Source organism: Watersipora subatra, chromosome 9, assembly GCF_963576615.1.
Source record: "Watersipora subatra chromosome 9, tzWatSuba1.1, whole genome shotgun sequence".
Classification (NCBI taxonomy): Eukaryota; Metazoa; Bryozoa; class Gymnolaemata; order Cheilostomatida; family Watersiporidae; genus Watersipora; species Watersipora subatra.
Genome location: NC_088716.1, coordinates 56,853,961 through 56,877,484, shown reverse-complemented (window position 1 = coordinate 56,877,484; position 23,524 = coordinate 56,853,961). Strand labels below are relative to the sequence as shown.

At 35.5% G+C, this 23,524-nt stretch overlaps 2 protein-coding genes across 2 annotated transcripts in view; one reads left to right on the top strand and one right to left on the bottom strand.

The window, feature by feature from the left end:
* The first annotated feature begins 317 nt into the window (after positions 1-317).
* On the top strand, positions 318-9,535 carry LOC137404370 (transmembrane protein 272-like). Its single transcript, XM_068090566.1, has 6 exons — positions 318-447; positions 633-761; positions 6,081-6,200; positions 6,549-6,608; positions 6,694-6,945; positions 8,968-9,535. Exons 1-6 carry the CDS (start codon positions 399-401, stop codon positions 9,168-9,170), a joined length of 813 nt encoding a protein of 270 aa, XP_067946667.1. The 5' UTR covers positions 318-398; the 3' UTR covers positions 9,171-9,535.
* A 118-nt stretch (positions 9,536-9,653) lies between these two features.
* The window catches only part of LOC137405264 (polycystin-1-like protein 2), a 43,653-nt gene continuing 29,782 nt past the window's right edge, over positions 9,654-23,524 (bottom strand). Inside the window, exons 26-38 of the mRNA XM_068091491.1 lie at positions 22,506-22,691; positions 21,609-21,829; positions 21,343-21,529; positions 21,039-21,210; positions 20,823-20,936; positions 15,549-15,694; positions 15,024-15,159; positions 14,734-14,897; positions 13,625-13,783; positions 11,376-11,631; positions 10,892-11,049; positions 10,445-10,559; positions 9,654-10,119 (exon numbers count right to left, since the gene is read on the bottom strand). Of these exons, the coding sequence (XP_067947592.1) occupies positions 9,956-10,119; positions 10,445-10,559; positions 10,892-11,049; positions 11,376-11,631; positions 13,625-13,783; positions 14,734-14,897; positions 15,024-15,159; positions 15,549-15,694; positions 20,823-20,936; positions 21,039-21,210; positions 21,343-21,529; positions 21,609-21,829; positions 22,506-22,691 (2,178 nt within the window). The 3' untranslated portion in view covers positions 9,654-9,955. The remainder of the gene's footprint in view (positions 10,120-10,444; positions 10,560-10,891; positions 11,050-11,375; positions 11,632-13,624; positions 13,784-14,733; positions 14,898-15,023; positions 15,160-15,548; positions 15,695-20,822; positions 20,937-21,038; positions 21,211-21,342; positions 21,530-21,608; positions 21,830-22,505; positions 22,692-23,524) is intronic.

The following is a 23,524-nucleotide window of genomic DNA, read 5'->3' as shown; positions in this document are numbered from 1 at the left end:
CATCATGCAATGAGAGGCTGTAAACACACAAAATTCCTTGGGAGGGTTTCTAGGCTTTTTGCCTGATTAATCAGCAGAAAATTGGGTGGAACAAGTTTGCTTGCTATTACATTGGTAATGTACACTTTCCATTGAAATATTTCTAATCTTACGCATACGAATCAACCTTTGAATGTAAAGCCTCCTGCAAGAGAATCCAAGTTTGCTCACTAAAACTATTGTTTTGCTAGCTCTTTCATATTCTTCAATCATTGAAGACAAATGTGCTAAGGATAAGCTAAAAAATGAGAATGGAGATCATAGTATCGATACATGTATTGCAGCAGCCATTGCCAAATTGTTGAGTCCTACTACCAACCAGCGTACTGATTGCCTAGTGACCAGACAAGCTCATATCAATGGATGTAAATGAAAACAATTGTCTTCCAAAGCTTACAAACGGAGAAGGTTAGTTACCAAAATCATCTTTTAAGATCTTAAAACTTTCATGCAGAAATTTAAACTTATAAATAGTGCAAAATGCTATACATTGTAGAACTTTAATCATCAGACAAACTAGCATTAGCGTCTACACCCTTGCTAGTGATGATTGAGTTTTTGATTGTGTTTTAAATGACCACATGCTGCTGTAGATTTAGCATTGAATGAAATCGGAGCTTCGGAGGCCGCGCCCGTTGTTCAACAGCAATCCTCTGTAGCACAAGTGGACTTATGCCTAAAGCGGACAGATGTTCCTCCAAAGTATACTAGACCTACACAAGGTAGCAGCTAGTTACACTCTTAATCATTATAACAATAATTCGTAACTATTCAAGTATAACATAGAAAACTTGGATTAGTGAAATTATAAGTTGAATTACAGCAAAATAAATATGTAAAAACAGGAACAGTAGCAAAGCTTGAGTAGTCGACATATACATATATGTTACAGACTGCACTGTTTCGGATATTTAAGCCTCATTAGCGCAGCTCAGAATAGTCGAGGGTGATAACTCCCAGTACCAATGATAGTTGACGTTTTGCTATGAAAAAACTACGTTGTCTCACAGACTAAAAAAATCATACATTCAAGACTTTGTAAAATGTATAGGTTATAGGAGCATAAGCTGTATATTCAAATATATATATTCAGTGTTTGTCTGTCATTTGTCTGTCAAGTTATACCGACAAAACATCACCTTCGCTCTGGGTTTGAACTCGCGAATTTCAAACCGCAAGTCTACTAATAAGCGCTTGTTACCACTAGGCTATACCGTTCTTAACATTCTGGACTCTATATTTATCCTCATCGTGATTGCGCACGCTAAACATTTACTTTTTACTATTAATTAATATTACCTTGTGCGTATTATTACTTTACCCTAATTTTACTTGTTTCAATATTACCCGTTTGTTTTTATTTGAATAATTTTTAAAAGCTTTTTTACCACTATTCACTTCCTATTCTTGCAATTGGTAGTTATCAAATGTGTCGTTGCAATTTCTAATTTCAATTTCTAATGTGTCCCACACTCTTATTTTCAGTTTTTCTTAATTAAGGTTTTTCTTAATTTTCAGTTTTTCTTAAGGTCCAATCATTAAATCTATAAAAGCTAAATACTTTCATTGTAATAATTAAGAAAATTAAATAAATAGGAAAATTGTATTATTTCTAGTCGGAGTTTCCTCTATATTTGTTCTCTGGGCAGTAAGATAAAGTATCAGCCATAGACAGTCCGATATATCAGTTTTACATTTGTACTAGTATCAAGAGGTATCAGTATCATCTAACAATACTTTCAGTACAGGGGCTTCTGCTGCAACAGTAACCTTTTTTATACACACCCTTCTGTCTAGTCATTGTTATTGTTAATACACGATATTTATACATATTCATGATTTTCATTTTGTTTTCTCAGTTCGTATTAATTATATCAATGTCAAATCATTTTTCATTGTAATCATTGTAGCAAACAAACTATCTAGCCATTACTTGCTAATTGTAGCAAACAAACTATCTAGCCATTACTTGCTAATTGTAGCAAACAAACTATCTAGCCATTACTTGCTAATTGTTTCACACTTCAACATCTTTACACTTATTTTATTTTTTCTCACATTTTGTTTAAACTGCCCAAAACACTTTTTTTATGGTGTGAAGTTTAAAAGTTTGAATAGTAAATACTGTATATGTTCAATAAAAATGAATTTTTTGTGCAGACTTTGTTCATTACTCTGGCAACGCCCGACATTCAGCTAGTATATGTATATATACATACTAGCCGAATGCCTGGCATGGCACCGGTATTAAAAAACAGCTTTTAACCGGTAGCAGGTGATGTAGCTGCCTGCCTCTTGCCATTACCTTGACACATTGCAAATGCCTAATTTGACTAAGTTGTAGGTTAAGTTAGTAATAAGAGCCGTGAGAGCAAGCTTTAGTGACTTACGCAATGCAGAGTATTTTAATCCAGATAACGACTTATATTGCCCGATTAGCCCAATGCATCTCACAAAGCTTAATTAGTTAGGTGATTGCCTGGTGAACGGGAGGTTTCAAAATCGAATATGTTGTGATACGGATTTGTCATTGCTAGGTACTAATCGCTGAAGATGGACAGACTGAATCACGGATGACAAAACTTTGAGCTTTATATATATATATATATATATATATATATATATATATATATATATATATATATATATATATATATATATATATATATATATATGTAGATACCGGTATATGAACACTCCTATAACGTATATCTCACATACGATAAATTCCACATAATGTAAAACTCTTGCTTCGAACTACGTGGAAATTTCCATATTAAGTAAAGCGTATTATGTGTTTGGGTGAGTTATTAACTTATTATATAGTTTCGACTATACAATCATATCTCTAAATACGCAAAACTCAAGATATGAGCTAAATATTAAACAAGTTTCTTCTTTAAGATATGAGTAATCTTTGAGATACGAGCCGGTTCTCGATGGCTACTACACTATGCAGTGGTCCCTCGCCAAACGATTTTAGTTCGTTCCAGTGTTGGCATCGGAAGGGAAAATTTCATATAGAGGGTTATAAAAACCCTTAGTAAATTTCCAATGCAAACACCCCCTGGTAAAAATCATTAAAATTGTATATACATACTGTACATATTAAAAATTAGTAACAAAATAATATATGTTAACCTCAGTAACTTCAGTGTATTCAGTGGTTAGGATTTGCAATAAAATATAATGTTACAATGTAATATTGGCATTATGTATCAGAGGGAGATCTTACTTTCGAGGCAGATATTTAACATAAACGTTGAATTTAACTCGCTGTAAAACCTAATTGAACGCCGTGGCGCTTTATTTTTCAACTTTTCCGCTATAGTGGCGATCAATTGGAGGCGATGTTCAAATAGAGGCTGGCAGTGTGTTTTTCAAATGGCTCGTCAAGTTTTTCGGAAAATAAATTTAGACCTATTACGGGCGAAGCAAATGTCGCCTATGTTTTGCTCTCTTTTTGTAATGGAGCGATATTAAACCTTTTGGATACAATAAATCTGCTAACTTACCTCTGATCTAAGATCTTTTAATAAATATGCATCACAAAACCGAGAAATATCTCTACCAGTTGATATCTATTGCTTGCAATTGGCCTGCGATGATATTATAGCCTGTGTCCTTTGCAATATGTTGGCATTTTCAGTTTTCATTTCATTCTTAATTTAAAAACATATTTTTATTTTATATCTATATTTAACAATCTTGCATAAAAGCTCATTGCATTCATTGATATGTTTGCTACAGCTTGCAGCCAAAACTAGCTTTTTATGTGGAATAGAAGCGTAGTTATGAGCATCGATTCATTGTAAACCGTGTTAAGATAGCCGCAAGGATGCTATTAATTAACATGCTATAAATCTGCATATTTACAAAGTTATGTAATGATAATCTATCAAATGATACGAATATATATTCATGAACAAGTGACATAAGCGAACCATACTTATATTACATGCAAAAATAAAAATTGACATTTTTAAAACAAAAGTATTTCCATTGTTTTCTCGAATGGCTATGATCTGATTGTTGCTTTTGATGGAGCGAACATCTTCTAGTTGTCCAATACCTTCCACACTATCTTCTGACCTCAACTCTTATTCTGCACTGCTGAACTAGTCGATATTAGCGTCCAAACAATTTTTTAGCACAGCAAACCTGTGCTAAAAAATTTGCACAGGTTTGCTGCCTTCGCGCTGCATTCAGCACAAATGAAATGCAGCGCGTAAAAGTTTGCTTGCTAAACGTAACCTTCGGCCCAAAACTCTCAAACTGTCTTTATATGCATGCTCTTTGAAGTATTACGACCGCGTTAAACAAGTAACTACAAGTAGCCTGAGACATTAATTATTTCTATGGCGTTGCTTTGAAAGTTCATCCACCACCGTAAATTTAAACCGTTTTCTATATATGTAAGCTACTTCGAAGTAGAAAGACCGCGTTAAACAAGGAACTACTATTAGCCTGAGACGGCTATTAATTATTTCTATGGTGTTCTTTCAAAGTTCATCTACCAACGTAATTTTAAACCATTTTTTCATATAAGTACATCTACTTCGAAGAATCAAGACCGCGTTAAACAAGGAAGTACTATTAGCCTAAGACCGTTATTGATTATTTCTATGGTGTTGCTTTCAAAGTTTTAACGAAAAAAGCGAAAAGCTTTTCACTTGGACAAAGAGTGAATTGTTTGTTAATAATGTTGTTTGTATATATGAATGGACTTACATGAACTGATGCAAAGAAGAAGAGAATCCGTCTTTTGTTCCACTTCCTTGTATACTCCCAATACTACCTTATACTACCTAATCTATTAGCTTTATCCACTATCTTTTCCCACTAGCTTTACCCACTAGTTTTACCCACTAGCTTTACCCACTAGCTTTACTCACTAGCTTTACCCAACCAGCTTTACCCACCAGCTTTATCACTCACTGAATTACCAAGACCACCTGTACTGCTTTAAGCTCAGACGCCAATATAGCCTGTGCCTAACAAATCTCATAATACAACATGCCCTTTGTTTTTTGTGCCACACCAGAACTATCAACACTTTCGCTACCACCACAGTCACAAAAGTTTAGTGTACCAAACAGGTTCTCTCAAGTCGCTCTCACACGGCCGCCGTTATCCACAATGTCTGTCTCGAAGGGGAAAATTCCATACTGTAGTGTACATAGTGTTGTTACATTTTATTGCAGATCATAATAACTAAATGAGTAGGTTACTTTGTTAGCCTAAGTACTGAATTATAACAATTAAAACACTTTTTCCATCGTAATATCTTTTTTAGGTGGTTTTTATAATATGGTAACGGATTCATTTTTACTTAGTTATTATATATAGGAAATAATGCCTTGAGATGCGAGTAAATTGACATAAAAGCTCAGCGCCAGTATGCATTAAGCTCGTATGTCGAGGTATGACTGTGGCAAGATGAATGACTCATGGGATGATATTACATAGTGTTAATATCACAGGTCATCAACATCTTACTTGGTTGCTTTGCCTGAAAAATGTAAACTTTAGTCTGTAACAAAACTAATTTGGTGGTGGGGGTTTCATTATGATCTCATGCCATCCTGGAATCACCAAGTTGAATAACTTTTGTTTTTTCTTATTTCGCATGTGCTATTCCTGTCTATCCAATAAGAGGCAAGCTCGATAACACTTTCTGTAGTGTTTTCTGCAGTATTCTATAGTACTTTAAATACTTTTTTTTTAATCTTGTGTTAATTTAACTTTTTGCCGTTTATTAAAAGTTTACGAAGGTTTTGTAACATCTGATTTACCTATTTGGATTACCATAGTTTCTTTCGATCATAATAATCATATTATGCGCATCCTAAATCATTTAGATGTCCTTCACAATTGGTATATATTAGGTGTAAGAGATAGGCTATTTGTAATATCGTTTTTTCTATGTTACCACTCTATAGGCAGGTGGTTTGTAAGTTGGTTGATCAGCTGGCTGTAGTCTGGTCGTAGATTGGCAGGTTGTCTCTTGGCATTCACATAAATTATAACGCTTGCTGTAGGTGAAGAAGCTCCTCCACCAGATTATGAATCAATCTTCGGCAAAGTAAAGAAGTTGAAGGATGAATCTTTGGATAGGGTCGGCTGCAGACAAAAAGCATATTCCACCTTCTGCAGCATCCGTGAGCAATGTCTTTCATACACTTGTGATAACTTGTGTCTGTGTGTCCACTTTCTGCAGCATCCGTGAGCAATACCTTTCTTACAATTGTGATAACTTGTGTCTGTGTGTCCACTTTCTGCAGCATCCGTGAGCAATACCTTTCTTACAATTGTGATAACTTGTGTCTGTTTGTCCACTTTCTGCAGCATCTGTGAGCAATACCTTTCTTACAATTGTGATAACTTGTGTCTGTGTGTCCACTTTCTGCAGCATCCGTGAGCAATACCTTCCTTACAATTGTGATAACTTGTGTCTGTGTGTAATCTCACATCCTAATTCTCCTCCAAGATCTACCCTATTTTTGTAGTGATGAAGATCATTGGCTTTCTTCTGTTCATCGGCCTTCCGCTGGTTATGCTAGTTTTGGGTAAGTGTATGGAGTTCTTATGTATGTTGACATCTAGCCTCTATGCATCTTTGTTATGTATTGTGATTTTATCACTGTTGTCTAGGTGTGGTGTTTTTGAACGCTTGCCCTCAGAAAAAGATGATCCCTATCTATCTGGTGGTTGCTGGTGCCACCACCACCTTTTACATCCTGCTAGTGGTCGTCAGAAAGTTATACAGAAAATGGAGACAAAAAGGAGATGAAGGGGATGATGAGTCTCCTGTTGCCAAGTCTCACACGAAAATAAAAACAAATGTATTCTGTAACATTTGTGACGGAATCTTTACTCTGTTTATGATCTCGTGGTTTATAGCAGGTATGTCATGTTCACAGTCATAGTTTTTAATTGTGATTTGTAAGCTTGGTTGACCAAAGTAAAATTAACAATCACATTGTAAGGTTCATGCATATCTCAATTTTCTAGTTATCTAGTTAATGTAGTCATGCCTTCCGATGGGCATGACTACATTTAATGTTAATGTAGTCATGGCTTCATGGTGGGGATATTAGTAGGTACCCAACTAGATATACTTCATTGTCTGGCTTCAGCTTATGAACTGACTAATACAGAAACCTATTCTGTTTATTTAAAATTGGACAATAATAACTTGAAAAATATGTATTTAAAGTCCTATTGAATTATGATCGCGTGAAATATTGTTATACACTTTTAGGTCATGAAGTCTTTTACATATAATCACCAAATTTCAGACTATTTGAAGCTGTGGTTTTCTTGTAACTTCATAAATTATACCTGTGTCTGGTCGCTACTTGAATAACATCCTTGGTTTCAACGAGTCATTTGATGACTTATGTGTAATCTCACACGTTAGTGTTTGTCAGCTGACCAATGAATCAGCCAGTTATGTCAGCTGACCAATGAATCAGCCAGTTTATGTCAGCTGACCAATGAATCAGCCAGTTTATGTCAGCTGACCAATGAATCAGCCAGTTTATGTCAGCTGACCAATGAATCACCCAGTTTATGTCAGCTGACCAATGAATCAGCCATGTGCCAACCTTCCATTTAGAACACCTGAGGAAGACTAGTAGCTGGGTTTGTCACTTATGTCCTTGAATAAGTTTAAATTCTCACAGAGACGAATAAGGGGCAATCCCACTTACATCTCATTCGATAATCTCTAGTAATATCACAATCTTGATTAGTTTGTTGATTTTTCAATGTAAGATATACTTGCTATGTATGGGGAAAATTTGTCTTTGAAGGTCAAATTCCACGTCGTTCCGTGCCATTGTCAATATTTTAACTTAGAGCTGTTTTGTTAGTAAAGTCGTACATTAGTTCACAAATAGATCATCATCGGTCTTTTTGTAAGTTGATGATGTATGTATAATTTGATGTGCCTTTGTTTACAAATGCTATGAAATTTTCAAAATGGTTATACCTGCTTGCGATTGCCTGTCAAAGTACAATGAATGGGATGGAATGAAATGAGATATACATCATCCATATAACTATGTCTTATTTTCTAAAAGGTTTACAATCTCGTTACAAGAGTGACATTATTAGCAATTATCAAAGTGAATGCGAGTGGGGTCTTATTCGCCTCTGCAGTTATTTAATAGCATTTGTGAGAAATTCAGCTACCAGTTTTACCCAAGTGTTCTTTCTATATGTAAGATTTTTACGCTGGCATTTTATTGGTCCGCTGACATAAATAATGGCTGATGATATTCCGCACAAGCAATAATGCTGCAATATATACGAATTGGTTGACCATATGTAAAAAAACTGCTGCCTAAAGCCTGGTTCCCATATCGATTGCGAGACTCCGGCGGTAACTTGCGCAGCAAAACGTTTGCGACGTTAGGCTCGGCCGCATATGTTCACATATAAGCTGCATCGCTAAACATAATCGTGTAATCAAATAAAATGTTTGCTTGCCATGCTATTTCAATAATGGTGACCTTCACCTGTACAGTGCATTTCGGGAAGGGTTTGCCTGCTGCCTTTTGCGAAATTTGAACAACGCTAAATTATTGCAATGCCACCGGCGGTCCTCGGCGGTACTCGATGCGTAGGTTCCCATTTCACCGCTAATAGCCTGCGGTGCTGTCGCCGGTGCTTTGCAACGTAAATGGGAACCAGGCTTAACATGGTGTTAACAGACCATTTGGCTATGGACTCGGTTAAATTGTACCTTTAGCGTGTCAATGTGTCTAGCATTGAGTAATCAGCCATGGCTATATTATATCAGTTACCTATCTTTCAAGACATGCTGGCACGATGATTCAAACAGCGTTGGACTGCCAATCATCCATGGCTGGATGTTGTTCAATGTTAATTAAAATAATACATTTTAACTACATTTTGTAGGGAATTATTATGTCTATTCCGCGTGGTCAAACAGTCCGGAATGTGAGAAGGGAAAGTTGCGATGCAAAACCAAGACTGATTATTGCGATCCCATCCTCCTTCTCTTCTCATTTTGGCTCATCACCGGCACTTATGCCTTGTGCGGCTGCTGCACTTGTTTTGGTATATGCTTTAGCTGCATCGCTGCCTGTGTCAAGCGCTGACTAGTTCTATTATCTTTTTGCTAAGAATCACCTGACCTATTTTATTATCTAAAAAATATTCTTTACTTTGTGCATGAGTTGTCTCTTATTCTGCGATGGATGCCTACACCTACGCTGTATTTTATTAATTTTTACTTTTTGTTGCTAGGCGCGTATACTATGCAATAATAAAAGAAATATTCCTAAGATTATATTCCTAATAGCAAGAAATATTCTTTACTTTATACCTATATACTATATACATACACGATATACTATATCGTATACGCTGTATTGGATCATTTTTTACTTTTGTTTTGTCAAAGCATGTTAGTAGACTCTTATAGAATGTAATCTACTTTTCAATAAATTGTTGAATGCTTTGTCCTGGATGCACAAACCCTCAGATCATTTCAGCTTTTTATATTGTCAACCGGGGATCTACTAAAGTAATTCAATCAATCATTATTATTATTGTCTGTATCAATGTTGGGAAAATTCTTGATTTGCTTTTATTGCATATGTTATTTGGAAATGTTACAATGTTCTCAAGTAAAACAACAGGTTAAAGCAGCATTTTCAATGCATTGTCACAAGGCATTAGTGAGTGCGTACAGTGAGTGCTAACTTGAGTGTTAACATCAAGTTCAACAAAACATGTCACTTGTACAGGTAAGTATTATAAAATTAGAGGGTTCTACTTATAAAAATAAATGAATTTAAAACCACCGAATAAACTCAGCTATTGGCTGACAACTTCACAGCCAACCTTTCTTCACTTTCTAATTTCCACAAAGTTTTTACGTTTACCCAGTGACTATTTTTCGCTTCACTCCAACACCATTCTTGAGAAACTTCCTTTTTTGCTCTATCTCATCAGCCAAGCGGCGCTGTTGGGGATCAGAGGTGACAATCTCCATAAACTTGTCCATCAACTCCTCGACACGAGAAGATAACTCCACTTGCTTGTCTGTAATGGGCATTAAAAACATTCATCCATGCTAGTTTCTGAGATGGCTGCCTGGCAATTTGGAAGGACTCGTGCTTCGACAGTAGCTCAGACATAAAGATGCATCTCTACTGTTATAATCTTATAGTGCACCATCATGTAGAGGTACTAAACAGATCTTTGAGCAGAATAATACAAAGCATTTCCAATGATTGATGGAGCTTTTCCAAACGCTACAGCTGTTTGGAAAAGCTCCATCAATCATCTAATCTTTTATCCCGTGATTATCTTAAAATTACATAATTTTAAGAGTACCAGTTCTTAAGTTCTCAAAAGTAAAACTCACCATCAACAAAGCCATCTCCTTCGTTTCTCATTTTTGGCAGTTTTGGAGGCGGAGCTCTGCCCACTAGTCCTTTGATTTTTCCGGTTATGAACTCTATCAGCTCGTACTCATTCTCCTACAGAATATCATATTAGTTGAGATCACAGAATAACCATCCGGGCATACTCATCAGTTTTTGCTGCTATGGCAACCTAGCTTATAAAATCGCGTGTAGTCTGAACATTATGGCTAGGTTTATTTATCGCTACATTTAGGCTAATTTCAGAAACTTTTAGTAGTTAGTCTAGACTTTAGATAGTCAGTGAATTCATTGAATGCTGAATAAAGACCTTCACTGTATTCTAAGTCTAGCTTAGGTTGGTGCGTAATTAGCTATATTGTGTTCCGGTTATTCACTGATTTTTTACTAATTTACTAGAGGTTTGGCAGGTTGATAAAGTGACACACCTGCTGCATCAGCTCGCTCTTCACCTCTGTGTAAGTGTCAATTATGATGGTGAGCAGAAAGTTGACCATCAGCATGGTCATCATGCCAACGAAGGCCAAGAAGATGATTGGAGCAAAGACTGGATTCGCTCGTTCCAAGACAGGATAATCAAACTTGTCTGCAAGATAAATACAATTTATATATATATTTATATATATATACAAATACAATATATATTTATATATATAAATACATATAGATATATATATATAGATAAATATAAATATATAGATAAATACATCGTACAATTTTACATCCAATGCAGGACTGGCTAGCAACTGTCAAAATTTAAATATACTAGATGTACCACAAACATACTTGCTGCAATAAGAAGAACCATTCATAGCTACGGTATCGTTTCTTGTGAGATCAACCAACTTTTATCATAACAATAAGGTTACCAGCTGAGCTGCCGGTATACAGGCAGGATGCTCATGAACTTACTCAACATCATGGAAAGGAGCGTTCCTATAGATGCTCCAAATGTGCTGAAGGCAAGAAGATTGTTCACGAAAATCATGTAAGCCATTTGGGCGAAAGCGAAGAAACTGATGCCAAACATGACTCCAAATCCAGCAAGAGGTTTGAAGATGGCGACCATAGATATAGCAAGGGTCATGATTCGCTTGTTGAACCTCAGTAGCTTTGTGAACTTGATCGTGGACGCAAACAGGATGAAGGCCATAAAGAATCCATAGAGCTACAACATATTCCAAAAACTTTGAGTTAACCAGTTTCAATTGACCTATTCATCTGACGATTTGTGTAATACTTCACCATAAAACTTCCAACTGACTAGTTCCGATTGACTTACTCATCTGGTAATTCGTCTAATACATTTTTGGAATACACAACACTATACCAACCATGAGCAACAGACTTGAAACAAATAATAAGTTTAATGAGAAAGTTTCACTACGTAGTTTTGTGACCCAAATTTATTTACTCAAGAATCTAAGTGTTTGTCACTTTTTTCAAGCAATAAATCTTTTTATATACTTTTATCTACATGAATATATATTTTCAAAAATTTTTGGCTCTTATCATAGAAACAGTGTCACCTCAAAAAGCTATAACTGCTATAAGCAACAACAAAACGGATTGTAATTTAAAAATAGGTCAGATAATCAATGACCTCAATCATGTAAAAATTATTCTTGCAAGATAGCGTAATTAGCCAGTCATACATTTCTTTAATGTTCACCAACAAATATTATCTAATCATATTATGCATTGAATTCAATTCAAGAGCAAAAATTCCAAATAGCAATTATCAGAGCTATAAAGTAGGGAGATATCCACAAATAGGAAAAGTATAATTTATTGAATTTGCCTGCTACATTTTTCTTGCTCACTTAGGCTAAATGCCTGAACCCGATGGGTCTTGATTGGTTGTACACTAATTCTGCTAGCAAGCGCAAGCCTGAAACATTTTTGGCTTCGTTTCAATTTTGAGAGTCTGCTATGTTATGCATAACCTGTCACTAAATGTCACCAGTTAGTGAGTGCCACCTTGTAATGAGCCTCATCTATTAGTACGTGTCACTGTTTAGCAAGTCAGCATCATTCATTGGTAGGTATCATCTGCTAGCAAGTGTCACTTTTTAGTAGCGCTTCGTGATATGGCAATTTAATAGTTTGGTGGCGATTTTTAAGGTGCGCAGTTTTAAAATCGCGCCATTTAAAGAGATATTAATAGTTGTATAAATTATATAATTGTGTAAAGGCGATTTATCTAACACCTGACGCTTTTCAGAGTGAGCGACACTGGAATTAAAACTCACGGGCCTTTTAGTCCTATAATAAGCTGATTCCATGGCCTTCCACTCACACGGGCATTCTGGTGATTTTTGGAAATCATGAAGCTTTAAGTTTTAGTGAGCATCACATTTATATATATGAAATAGAGCGTTTGTTTGTCGTCGTTCATATGGCTTGTTAACAGGGGTTGGTTAAAATACGTATGCTTGCAATGTGCCGTGAGAGATCATGATGGGTAATAGTTATATGCACAATTATTTCATAGCGTGGCAAGGTGGCTGCATGGTTTAGTGGTAATGAGTTTAGCTTTACATCTGTGCATCCAAAAGTATGGGTTTGATTCCTTTGAGGTGCGATCTTTTATCCTAGCGCTTTCAGTTGCTTCAGACAGGCATGACTTTTGGTATAGTAAAGATTAAAAGATTAGCTTAAGTTACTAGCTTAAGTTACTCAAACTTATTGGGTAAAGAAACTTAGCTAATGGCAACTTCATTAACTGCCATTGTTTATAAGCTGTTTTAAATCTTGAGCATGGCATCTTAAATTTTTTAGCGTAAGTAAGAAATTTTTTTTAACAATCTGTTTCAGTTATGCCGTGTTCTTTCCAATACAATGTATTTGAATCATGCATTGGCTGGACGCACACAGAAATAAACGAACACCTTTATTTAAAAGTTAGAATGGTAAATGTTGTATATGCTGATTAAAAATAAATTTTCTTTACACATACATTTCTTGTGCAAGGCCAGGTATTCACCTAGTTTTGTAATAACGTACACTTTTACATTTGATGCCATCGGGAAAGCAATCGCTTGAAGTTCATTTTTGACATAAGTTCTCGAGTTAGTTTAATACTTTAGTTACATAATGATAACCATGGTATTTAATGACAAAATATTAAATATAGTTCGATATAATTTTTAACATATTACCTGGTCTATTCCTGCAGCAAGTTGAAAATTGTGAAAGGCAGTCTTGTCTGACCTGAAGCGTTTCATTGTGGTGAGACAGATGTAAAGTCGTATGAAGTAAAGTATGAAAGAGAACATGGAAGCAATCAAGACCGCTATTTCAAATACATTCCATAGGCTCTACAAAAAAAGGTATTGCTTGTTGCGGGTAACAATATGAAACATTAAGGATCAAAGGAAAGGAAGCCTATTTTAACAGTCATTATGAATGTAAATAAAATGAATAAAAGTTGGAGATAGTTGAAAGTTTGAATAAAAGTTTGAAAACTGTTTGAGAAATCATCCTGGTTCATTTGCTATTGGGTAAAGGAGACCATAAAGTTATAATCATCCCAACCATCACCCATCACCTCAACCCCTGTTCATCTGCCTTCAAGCTCATCAGTTCCTTTTTTACCATTTACGTTTAAATAACATTTTATAATTAGTTTGAATTTTCAGCCAATCACAAAATACATAAGCAGTTTGAATTTTTGTTATATAGGTCTATAGTAATGATGGCATGGTAACAATAATCGCTTAGACAAGATTGCTTGATTGTAGGACTGAGCAATTGTCAGATGAAGGAAGTCAAATCTAATTTTCAAATATTAAAAATCACTTGCAAATTATTGTCATATAGGTATGTGTAATCACACTAATATCATGAGAATGTTCTTTCAAAAGAATTAACATAACCCTAGCAATAGAAGTACAAGTTTGGAGTTTTGTATTATAATGCAACTGTAATTGTATCCACTTGCAAAGATTCAAACATATTTTTACACATTTGAAGGTAAACTGCAAAAGATTTTTTGCTTTTTACATGTACATCGCCATATGTTGCCAGATCTTTTTCAAGGCCAGTTTTGATGAGCAGTTTTCAAAAGATCCGGGTCAATATTTACAATGTTTGAAAAAGAGATAAGAAAAATATTTTATTTGTTAGCACTGGTGATTATGACATAAATTAAGACCATTCAATAGTACTGGTTTATCTGATTTGATCTGGTTTAAGCTGAGTTGAACTGATTTGATCTGGTTTGAGCTGAATTGAACTGATTTGAAATTATTGAAAGAGAGGTGTTTACCTTAAAGTATTCCCGTTTCAACTTTCGGATCGATTTTATTTCTCGTACAAGGTAATAAATAATGTAGAGGGTCATAAGGATTTCAGCGACCATTGTTGTCAGCGCCTGGGCACCAATGTATCTGTCGAGTCTGAAGATCTGAACTTTGAAGGATGGGATGATAGCTGATAATAAAAACAGCAAACAAAACAGTAGAAAGCTTGTTTAACGTAATGAGCGAGTTACAAGCAGACGGTAGTGATACACAGAGAGTAAGCTAGTAGTTTAATAATTATCTAATGCACACTCACAGCCCGTCGGGAGAAACTCAAATAGAATGTAGGAGACTGCAAAGAGGTTGACAGCTGAGTTGTAGAGGTTGAATTCGACAAAAACAGCCCGAGTTTGTGGGTCGATCCACTCTATATCTTTGAGGTACTGTATACGCTGCAGTCAAACATCGGCATGATAAAACAAAAGTCACACTCTAACTAAAGGTAAAAATAACTATCATTTAAAAATTTTACCAGCGTTTCGACATTTACTAACAAACGAGTGTTTCGAACAGCATTGGATTTAGTATGTTGAAAAACACATCTTATGTCAAAATGCTCATTTTTAAGGCTGCATCAAAATATTTGTATGTAGAGGTGATTGTAACTTGAAGCTTAATTATATTTGCTGCTATTTGTTATCATAGATAGTCAGCCCTTTGGTATGACTTGAAAACAATTGACCTTTTTTAATAGAATGCTGTAAGTATAAATGACCTTACAGGTTAGATATTGATGTATTGTTTTTATACAGAGGACCAATGTATCATCTCACAAGCTTACCTCGTATGTTTTGGACTGGATGTGAGAAAGGTCAAAAACGTACCCTCCCCCACCGTAAGTAGCTGTATCACCTGATGTAGGGAATCCAAAGAGACTGAGGCTGGTATTGTACGTGAATCCTTCATCTGGATACATGAGCTCAGTATCTGGAAAGTCATTACAATTTTTATGCTGAGTAAATTTATTTCTTCATTCCTCAATCCAACCGATAGTGACATGCAGTTACATAACTAAAAACTGAACAGATTGGCTTGAATTGACTATATGCAACATATATATCTAACACATCTAGGTTGTTTGTGTCAATCGATTATATATAATATATAAAATATCTAGGTCATATATACAAATTGACTATTTGTAATATAAGACATATCTAGGTCGTATCTGTGAACCGACTATTTATAATATAAGACATATCTAGGTCGTATGTGTGAACCGACTATTTGTAATATATAACATATCTAAGTCGTATGTGTGAATTGATTATTTGTAATATATAACATATCTAGTCTATTTGTCTAACAGCAAAGAGGAAGATGTGTGAAAGTCTGCAAAGAACAGTATGAATTGAGACAGTGACCATTTCTATGGACGGTTAGACTGAACCACACCCGTGGAAAAATGTGTTGTTCTAAAAAAGTGTCTTACTGTATCCAGAGGCTTCAAACGCTAAAATTAATGTAAATCAGGCTAATTCTACTGAGATAGAAATCTTTGTTGCAGCCACCCTATGCCTTGTAAACATAATATCATATACAATATGTGTAATTATATATCATATATCAATCATCATCTACAATATATATGTAATTTTCTTCCAAGTTTTCTTGCACAACTTGCAGTAAGCAACTCGTAAGGTAAAAATGAAAACTTGCTTTAATCGCACAAATTCTGAGTTGTTCCCTATGTTAGAAAGTTACTTGTAAATTCTATAGAGGTAACCGCTAAGAGCCATAATTTGTTGGGGTTTACATTAATTTATGACATACTAGCGAATGCCCGGCGTTGTACGGGTAATAAAAAACATCTTAAAAACAGCTGCAGGTAATGTAGTTGCTTGCCATTTGCCTGGCATATTGTCATTGGCTAATTTGAGTAAGCTAGTATCCATATTGCTAAACTTACTAATAAGAGCCGTGAGAGCAAGCTTTAATGAAGTTGCGCAATAAAGCAGTCGCGATGTGTATTTTAACCTTGATAGATTCTTACATCACATAATGGAACCATGCATTCTGCAAAGCTCAATTGATCAGCTGGTCATTTAGAGAACCGGAGGTTGTGAGATCAAATCTTATGCAATACGGATTCTTCATTCCAAGATTTTAATATCTGTAGCTAGACAGACAGAATCACAGACGGAATCATAGACATTGAGATTTATATATATCTCAATGTCTATGAGTCTCAATGTCTATATCTCAAAGTCTTATCTATATATATATATATATATCTATATATATATCTATATATATATCTATATATATATCTATATATATCTATATATATATCTACAATAAAGTATAGGCTAAAAGTCAGCATAAAGTGCTCGATACTAAAGTAGAGCTTACTATAAATTTGGTAAGAAATTTATTAAAATTTGACTAAGCAAAAAATTACTAAAAGTTTCGTATTACACAAAAGGTGTGTAACACTCATCAGATAAAATGCTTAGTGAGGACTATACACAAGATTCTGCATTAGCTGGTAAGCTGAAATAAAAGCTCAGGTATTAAAAGCTAGATGGATAAGATCTATTATGTAATGCTATTTCGTAAAAGGTGTTTCTTAGCATGTCTACATGTAGATATAAGTTCACTACGTTTGTTAAGAGTTGCCTTCTCAGGTCTGTAAATGATGAAATATTTTTCTAATGTACATAATCTGCACTTTCCGGTGCTTTTAGAGTATGGCTTGGCGTGTGATAAAATCTTCCAGGCTATGTTGTAGTCAGCGCCGCTTTCCTTGAGTTCCCATATGTGGCTGCTTAGCTCGGTAGAGTAGCGTTTAGAAATGTCCTTGAATGTGGATTTGTGAAGGTTATATCTAGTTTTGAAGCTGTTTTCGGTTAGCCCTACATATGTGGCTGCAGGTTTATTGTTATCAGTGGTAGTTACGCTTGCCTGGTATATCACTGATTTTGCTAAGCAATTGTCTGGTAATGGGCAGGTGTTCTTATTCCTGCAATTGCAGCCAGGATTAGTTGTTTCTTGATGGTTCAGTGACAGCAGCCTCTGATTGTGAGAGTTGATAGCCTGTTTCACATTGTTCATGCAGCTATAGCTTAATTTTATAATACTTCTGTTAAAGATTTTGTGTAGCTTGTGGTCAGTAGAGAATTCTTCATCGATTAATTTAAAGAAAGTTTTCCCGATGTTGGTGTGTACGGTGTTGCTGTAAGGGGGGTTATACCAGATTATGTTTCTTTTTCTTTGTCTATGTCTAGCCTTTAGTGGTGTAGCTTTAGGTGAAGAGAATTCTAGCTTGTGTTGGTATCCGCTTTTTCATGGTAGCTGCATGAACAATGTGAAACAGGCTATCAACTCTCACAATCAGAGGCTGCTGTCACTGAACCATCAAGAAACAACTAATCCTGGCTGCAATTGCAGGAATAAGAACACCTGCCCATTACCAGACAATTGCTTAGCAAAATCAGTGATATACCAGGCAAGCGTAACTACCACTGATAACAATAAACCTGCAGCCACATATGTAGGGCTAACCGAAAACAGCTTCAAAACTAGATATAACCTTCACAAATCCACATTCAAGGACATTTCTAAACGCTACTCTACCGAGCTAAGCAGCCACATATGGGAACTCAAGGAAAGCGGCGCTGACTACAACATAGCCTGGAAGATTTTATCACACGCCAAGCCATACTCTAAAAGCACCGGAAAGTGCAGATTATGTACATTAGAAAAATATTTCATCATTTACAGACCTGAGAAGGCAACTCTTAACAAACGTAGTGAACTTATATCTACATGTAGACATGCTAAGAAACACCTTTTACGAAATAGCATTACATAATAGATCTTATCCATCTAGCTTTTAATACCTGAGCTTTTATTTCAGCTTACCAGCTAATGCAGAATCTTGTGTATAGTCCTCACTAAGCATTTTATCTGATGAGTGTTACACACCTTTTGTGTAATACGAAACTTTTAGTAATTTTTTGCTTAGTCAAATTTTAATAAATTTCTTACCAAATTTATATATATATCTATATATATATCTATATATATCTATATATATCTATATATATCTATATATATATATATATATCTATATATATATCTATATATATATATATCTATATATATATATATATATATATATATATATATATATATATATATATGAAAAATGCTGGAATGTAAGAACAACTGTAATCCCAGTAGTCATTGGGGCACTGGGCGCAATAACACCGGCGCATAAAATGTGGCTTGCCCAAATACCAACAACAATCAACTCAGGTGAGTTGCAAAAAAGTGCGCTATTGGGAACAGCTAAGATCTTGAGGGCGAGTGCTCAAACTCCCAGGTCTCTGGTAGGAGACTCGAGTTAGAGCAGAATTTACCACCCATACGGGGTATCCGGGGTGAGGAAACAATTTTTTTATATATATATATATAGATAGGTGCTTTAAAAGTTAAATATTGGTTAACATTACACAGCTAGTAAGTACTATTTCATAAAAAATTGACATCTCAATCAGATTTGCTTAACAATATCAGAGTTGACTCAAGTAACAGTGTTAGTAATATAAACGTAGAAAGCAACCTTGTAAAATAAACTATCTATAATGTTAGATGTTTTCATGAAAATGAATTAGCTATTTAAAATAAAACACCAAATTTTAAAAACTGAACCACTTTCGCAAGCTTCACATATACTAGCATTGCCCAGCTAGTAAATAGTATTTGATGAAATATTAACACCTCAACAGATTTACCAACACATCAAAGTTGCTTCACATTAGGGAAACCATCACAAAGATTTCAACAGATTTACCAACAGGTCAAAGTTGCTTCACGTTAGGGAAACCATCATAAAGACTTCAACAGATTTACCAACAGGTCAAAGTTGCTTCACGTCAGGAAAACCATCATAAAGACTTCAACAGATTTACCAACAGGTCAAAGTTGCTTCACGTTAGGGAAACCATCATAAAGACTTCAACAGATTTACCAACAGGTCAAAGTTGCTTCACATTAGGGAAACCATCATAAAGACTTCAACAGATTTACCAACAGGTCAAAGTTGCTTCACGTTAGGGAAACCATCATAAAGATTTCAACAGATTTACCAACAGGTCAAAGTTGCTTCACGTTAGGGAAAACATCATAAAGACTTCAACAGATTTACCAACAGGTCAAAGTTGCTTCACGTTAGGGAAACAATCATAAAGACTTCAACAGATTTACCAACAGGTCAAAGTTGCTTCACATTAGGGTAACCATCATAAAGACTTCAACAGGTCAAAGGTAACCATCATAAAGAAAAAAAATAGAACCTAATAATAAGTTGCTGATGTTATTTGTAAACTAAATCTGAATATAGTGAATGTCCAGCAACTAGTATGCATAGAGGAGCGCAATATTTTAACATGCGCATAAGAAACAAATTGCATATTGACCAACAGAAACAGCCAACATGTTTTCAAATAAAAACATCGGTCCTTCACAATCTACGTAGACGTATGAAAATGTTTAAAATTTAAAAACTAGATGTTTCGAAAAAAGCTTTTTTGAGATGAGTTCATTCTTTAAAGAATGAGTCGTACGAAGAATAGGTCATACAAAAAATGAGTCATACAAAAAATAGATCATACAAAGAACGAGTCGTACAAAGAATAGGTCGTACAAAGAATAAGTCGTACAAGGAATAGGTCGTACAAAGAATAGGTCATACAAAGAATGAGTTGTACAAAGAATAGGTCGTACAAAGAATAGGTTGCACGAAGAATAGGTCATACAAAGAATAGGTCGTACAAAGAATAGGTTGTACGAAGAATAGGTCATACAAAGAATAGGTCGTACAAAGAATGAGTTGTACAAAGAATAGGTCGTACAAAGAATAGGTCGTACAAAGGGTAGGTAATACAAAGAATGAGTCGTCCAAAGAATAGGTCAGACAAAGAATACTTCACAGCAAGTATTAGTAAAGCTGCTGTTCTATAGATTTTCCAATTGATTCTTAAAAAAACAACTAGATAAAGCTCTTTGATTATACAGCAAAGTCGTGATTCCAATGTTTTTAAAAAGTTACCTGTATGGTTGAGTGGAACCCAACCGGCTTTATAAGATTCCTTATCTTCACCTGACATTGAGTAGGGTCTACTACATCTCTTCTCATACAAATAGACGGGCATGTTGCACTCGTCTACGAAACACCACAAAAAGGTCTGACATATACAGTGAGCAAGATGGTTGGTGAAAACATTTAAAAAAAAGAAATGCTCAGATTTGGGGAAGTGTGACATACAATCCTTGGTTCTAAGAAGGCGAAGACGTGGCTTGCCAGCAGGCACTGAGTTATAGTCTGCAGAGAAGTTGGTTGTCCACCAGTGCCTTTCTCCGTCATAGACCTCAGTGCTGTAGTATGAGGCAACCAAAGTGTCCTCTAACCAGCGATAAAATGTTCCTGGGTCTTTTACCTGTAGACATTTGTCAAAGCACATTGAAACAATCTAAGTCAAATACTAACATACATGTACATATCGAAAAAACATCATGAACTATCTCACATAATGTAGTTCTGGAGAATGGCAATGCATAAACAAACATACATTAGAAATATCATATCCCATGTTATTAGGACTCCAGATGCCATGGGCAGCCAGGTTCTTAACATTTTTGTAGAAGTGATGAGCCCAAGGGTCTCTATTGCCATAGCCAACCATTAGCAGTAGATATATGAAGATAAGATAGAGAGCCATTTCCTTTAACAGATCCATCATTTTCACTTCTTTGTGTCTACAAAACAAAACATTCAATTTCAAAACTGACTTGATGTTGATTAACTCTCTGGAAGCAACATCAGGCAGCGCCTTACCGGAGCAGACGAGCCGCTTTCAGATACTCTTCACTTGGAGGAAGTGGAATCTTTGTAAACTTCTTCAGTCTGCGCCTGAATCTCGGGTTGTGAATGTCTTTCGCTCGTTTGTGCTCATGTACATACACTTCATCTTTCTGTAGCTCTGGATCTCTCTCATCCTCATCTTCGACAGCGGGTGACTTGATAACCAAGGCATAGAAGGCAGCCAGTCCTAGTACCTAAAAATTACTCAGCAGTTGATTAAATGGTAAGATAGATTTGACTAAGGTTGAATATAATATTGTGTCATATAAAATTAACAGAGTCTTTGTTGCATATGCCATTGCAGATAGTCTATGGTTCCAGCATTGTTTATTATAAATTTTATTCTACAATAACATTCGACTTGGACCTTTTCTTAGTTTTTAGTCATCCAGCAATTATTGGTAGTTAGCAGTTGCAGCTATGATCTATTGAGCTAAAACAGTCAGTATTTAACAAGCTCTGTGAGCTAAAACAGACAGTATTTAACAAGCTCTGGGAGCTGAGACAGTCAGTATTTAACAAGCTTGGTGAGCTAAAGCAGTCAGTATTTAACAAGCTTGGTGAGCTAAAACAGTCAGTATTTAGCAAGCTCTGTGAGCTGAAACAGTCAGTATTTAACAAGCTCACTGAGCTGAAACAGTCAGTATTTAACAAGCTCTGGGAGCTGAAACAGACAGTATTTAACAAGCTTGGTGAGCTAAAACAGTCAGTATTTAACAAGCTCTGTGAGCTGAAACAGTCAGTATTTAACAAGCTCGCTGAGCTGAAACAGTCAGTATTTAACAAGCTCTGGGAGCTGAAACAGACAGTATTTAACAAGCTTGGTGAGATGAAACAGTCAGTATTTAGTAACTCAATTAAAGAACTAACCTTAAGTGGCTGAGTGCAGAGGACTGATTCAAGAAATGACAAACAGAATGAGGTCAGCCATTCAGCAGCTTTCGTAGGTCCAAAGTTAAAAGCAACGCCAACCACAGAGATAAAACACCAGATGATTGAACCGAGACACATGAGGTAGCCCACAATAATAAACCACCATGGCAGCATGAACTTCTTCTACAAGATAGAGCAAAATGAATAATAAGATTAGGCTCAGCGTGCCATAAATTACAAGCATTGGCTAATAGCTATTACATAGTCATTACCATCACACATTTCCATAGTCATTACCATCACACATTTCCATAGAGTCATTACCATCACACATTTCCATAGAGTCATTACCATCACACATTTCCATAGTCATTACCATCACACATTTCCATAGTCATTACCATCACACATTTCCATAGAGTCATTACCATCACACATTTCCATAGAGTCATTACCACCACACATTTCCATAGAGTCATTACCACCACACATTTCCATAGAGTCATTACCATCACACATTTCCATAGTCATTACCATCACGCCTTTCCATAGAGTCATTACCATCACACATTTCCATAGAGTCATTACCATCACACATTTCCATAGAGTCATTACCATCACACATTTCCATATTACCATCACACATTTCCATAGAGTCATTACCATCACACATTTCCATAGTCATTACCATTACACATTTCCATAGTCATTACCATCACACTTTTCCATAGAGTCATTACCATCACACATTTCCATAGAGTCATTACCACCACACATTTCCATAGAGTCATTACCATCACACATTTCCATAGTCATTACCATCACACATTTCCAGAGTCATTACCATCACACATTTCCATAGAGTCATTACCATCACACATTTCCATAGAGTCATCACCATCACATCACACATTTCCATAGAGTCATTACCATCACACATTTCTATAAAGTCATTACCATCACGCCTTTCCATAGAGTCATTACCATCACTCATGACGCTGTTGAGTGGACTAGAG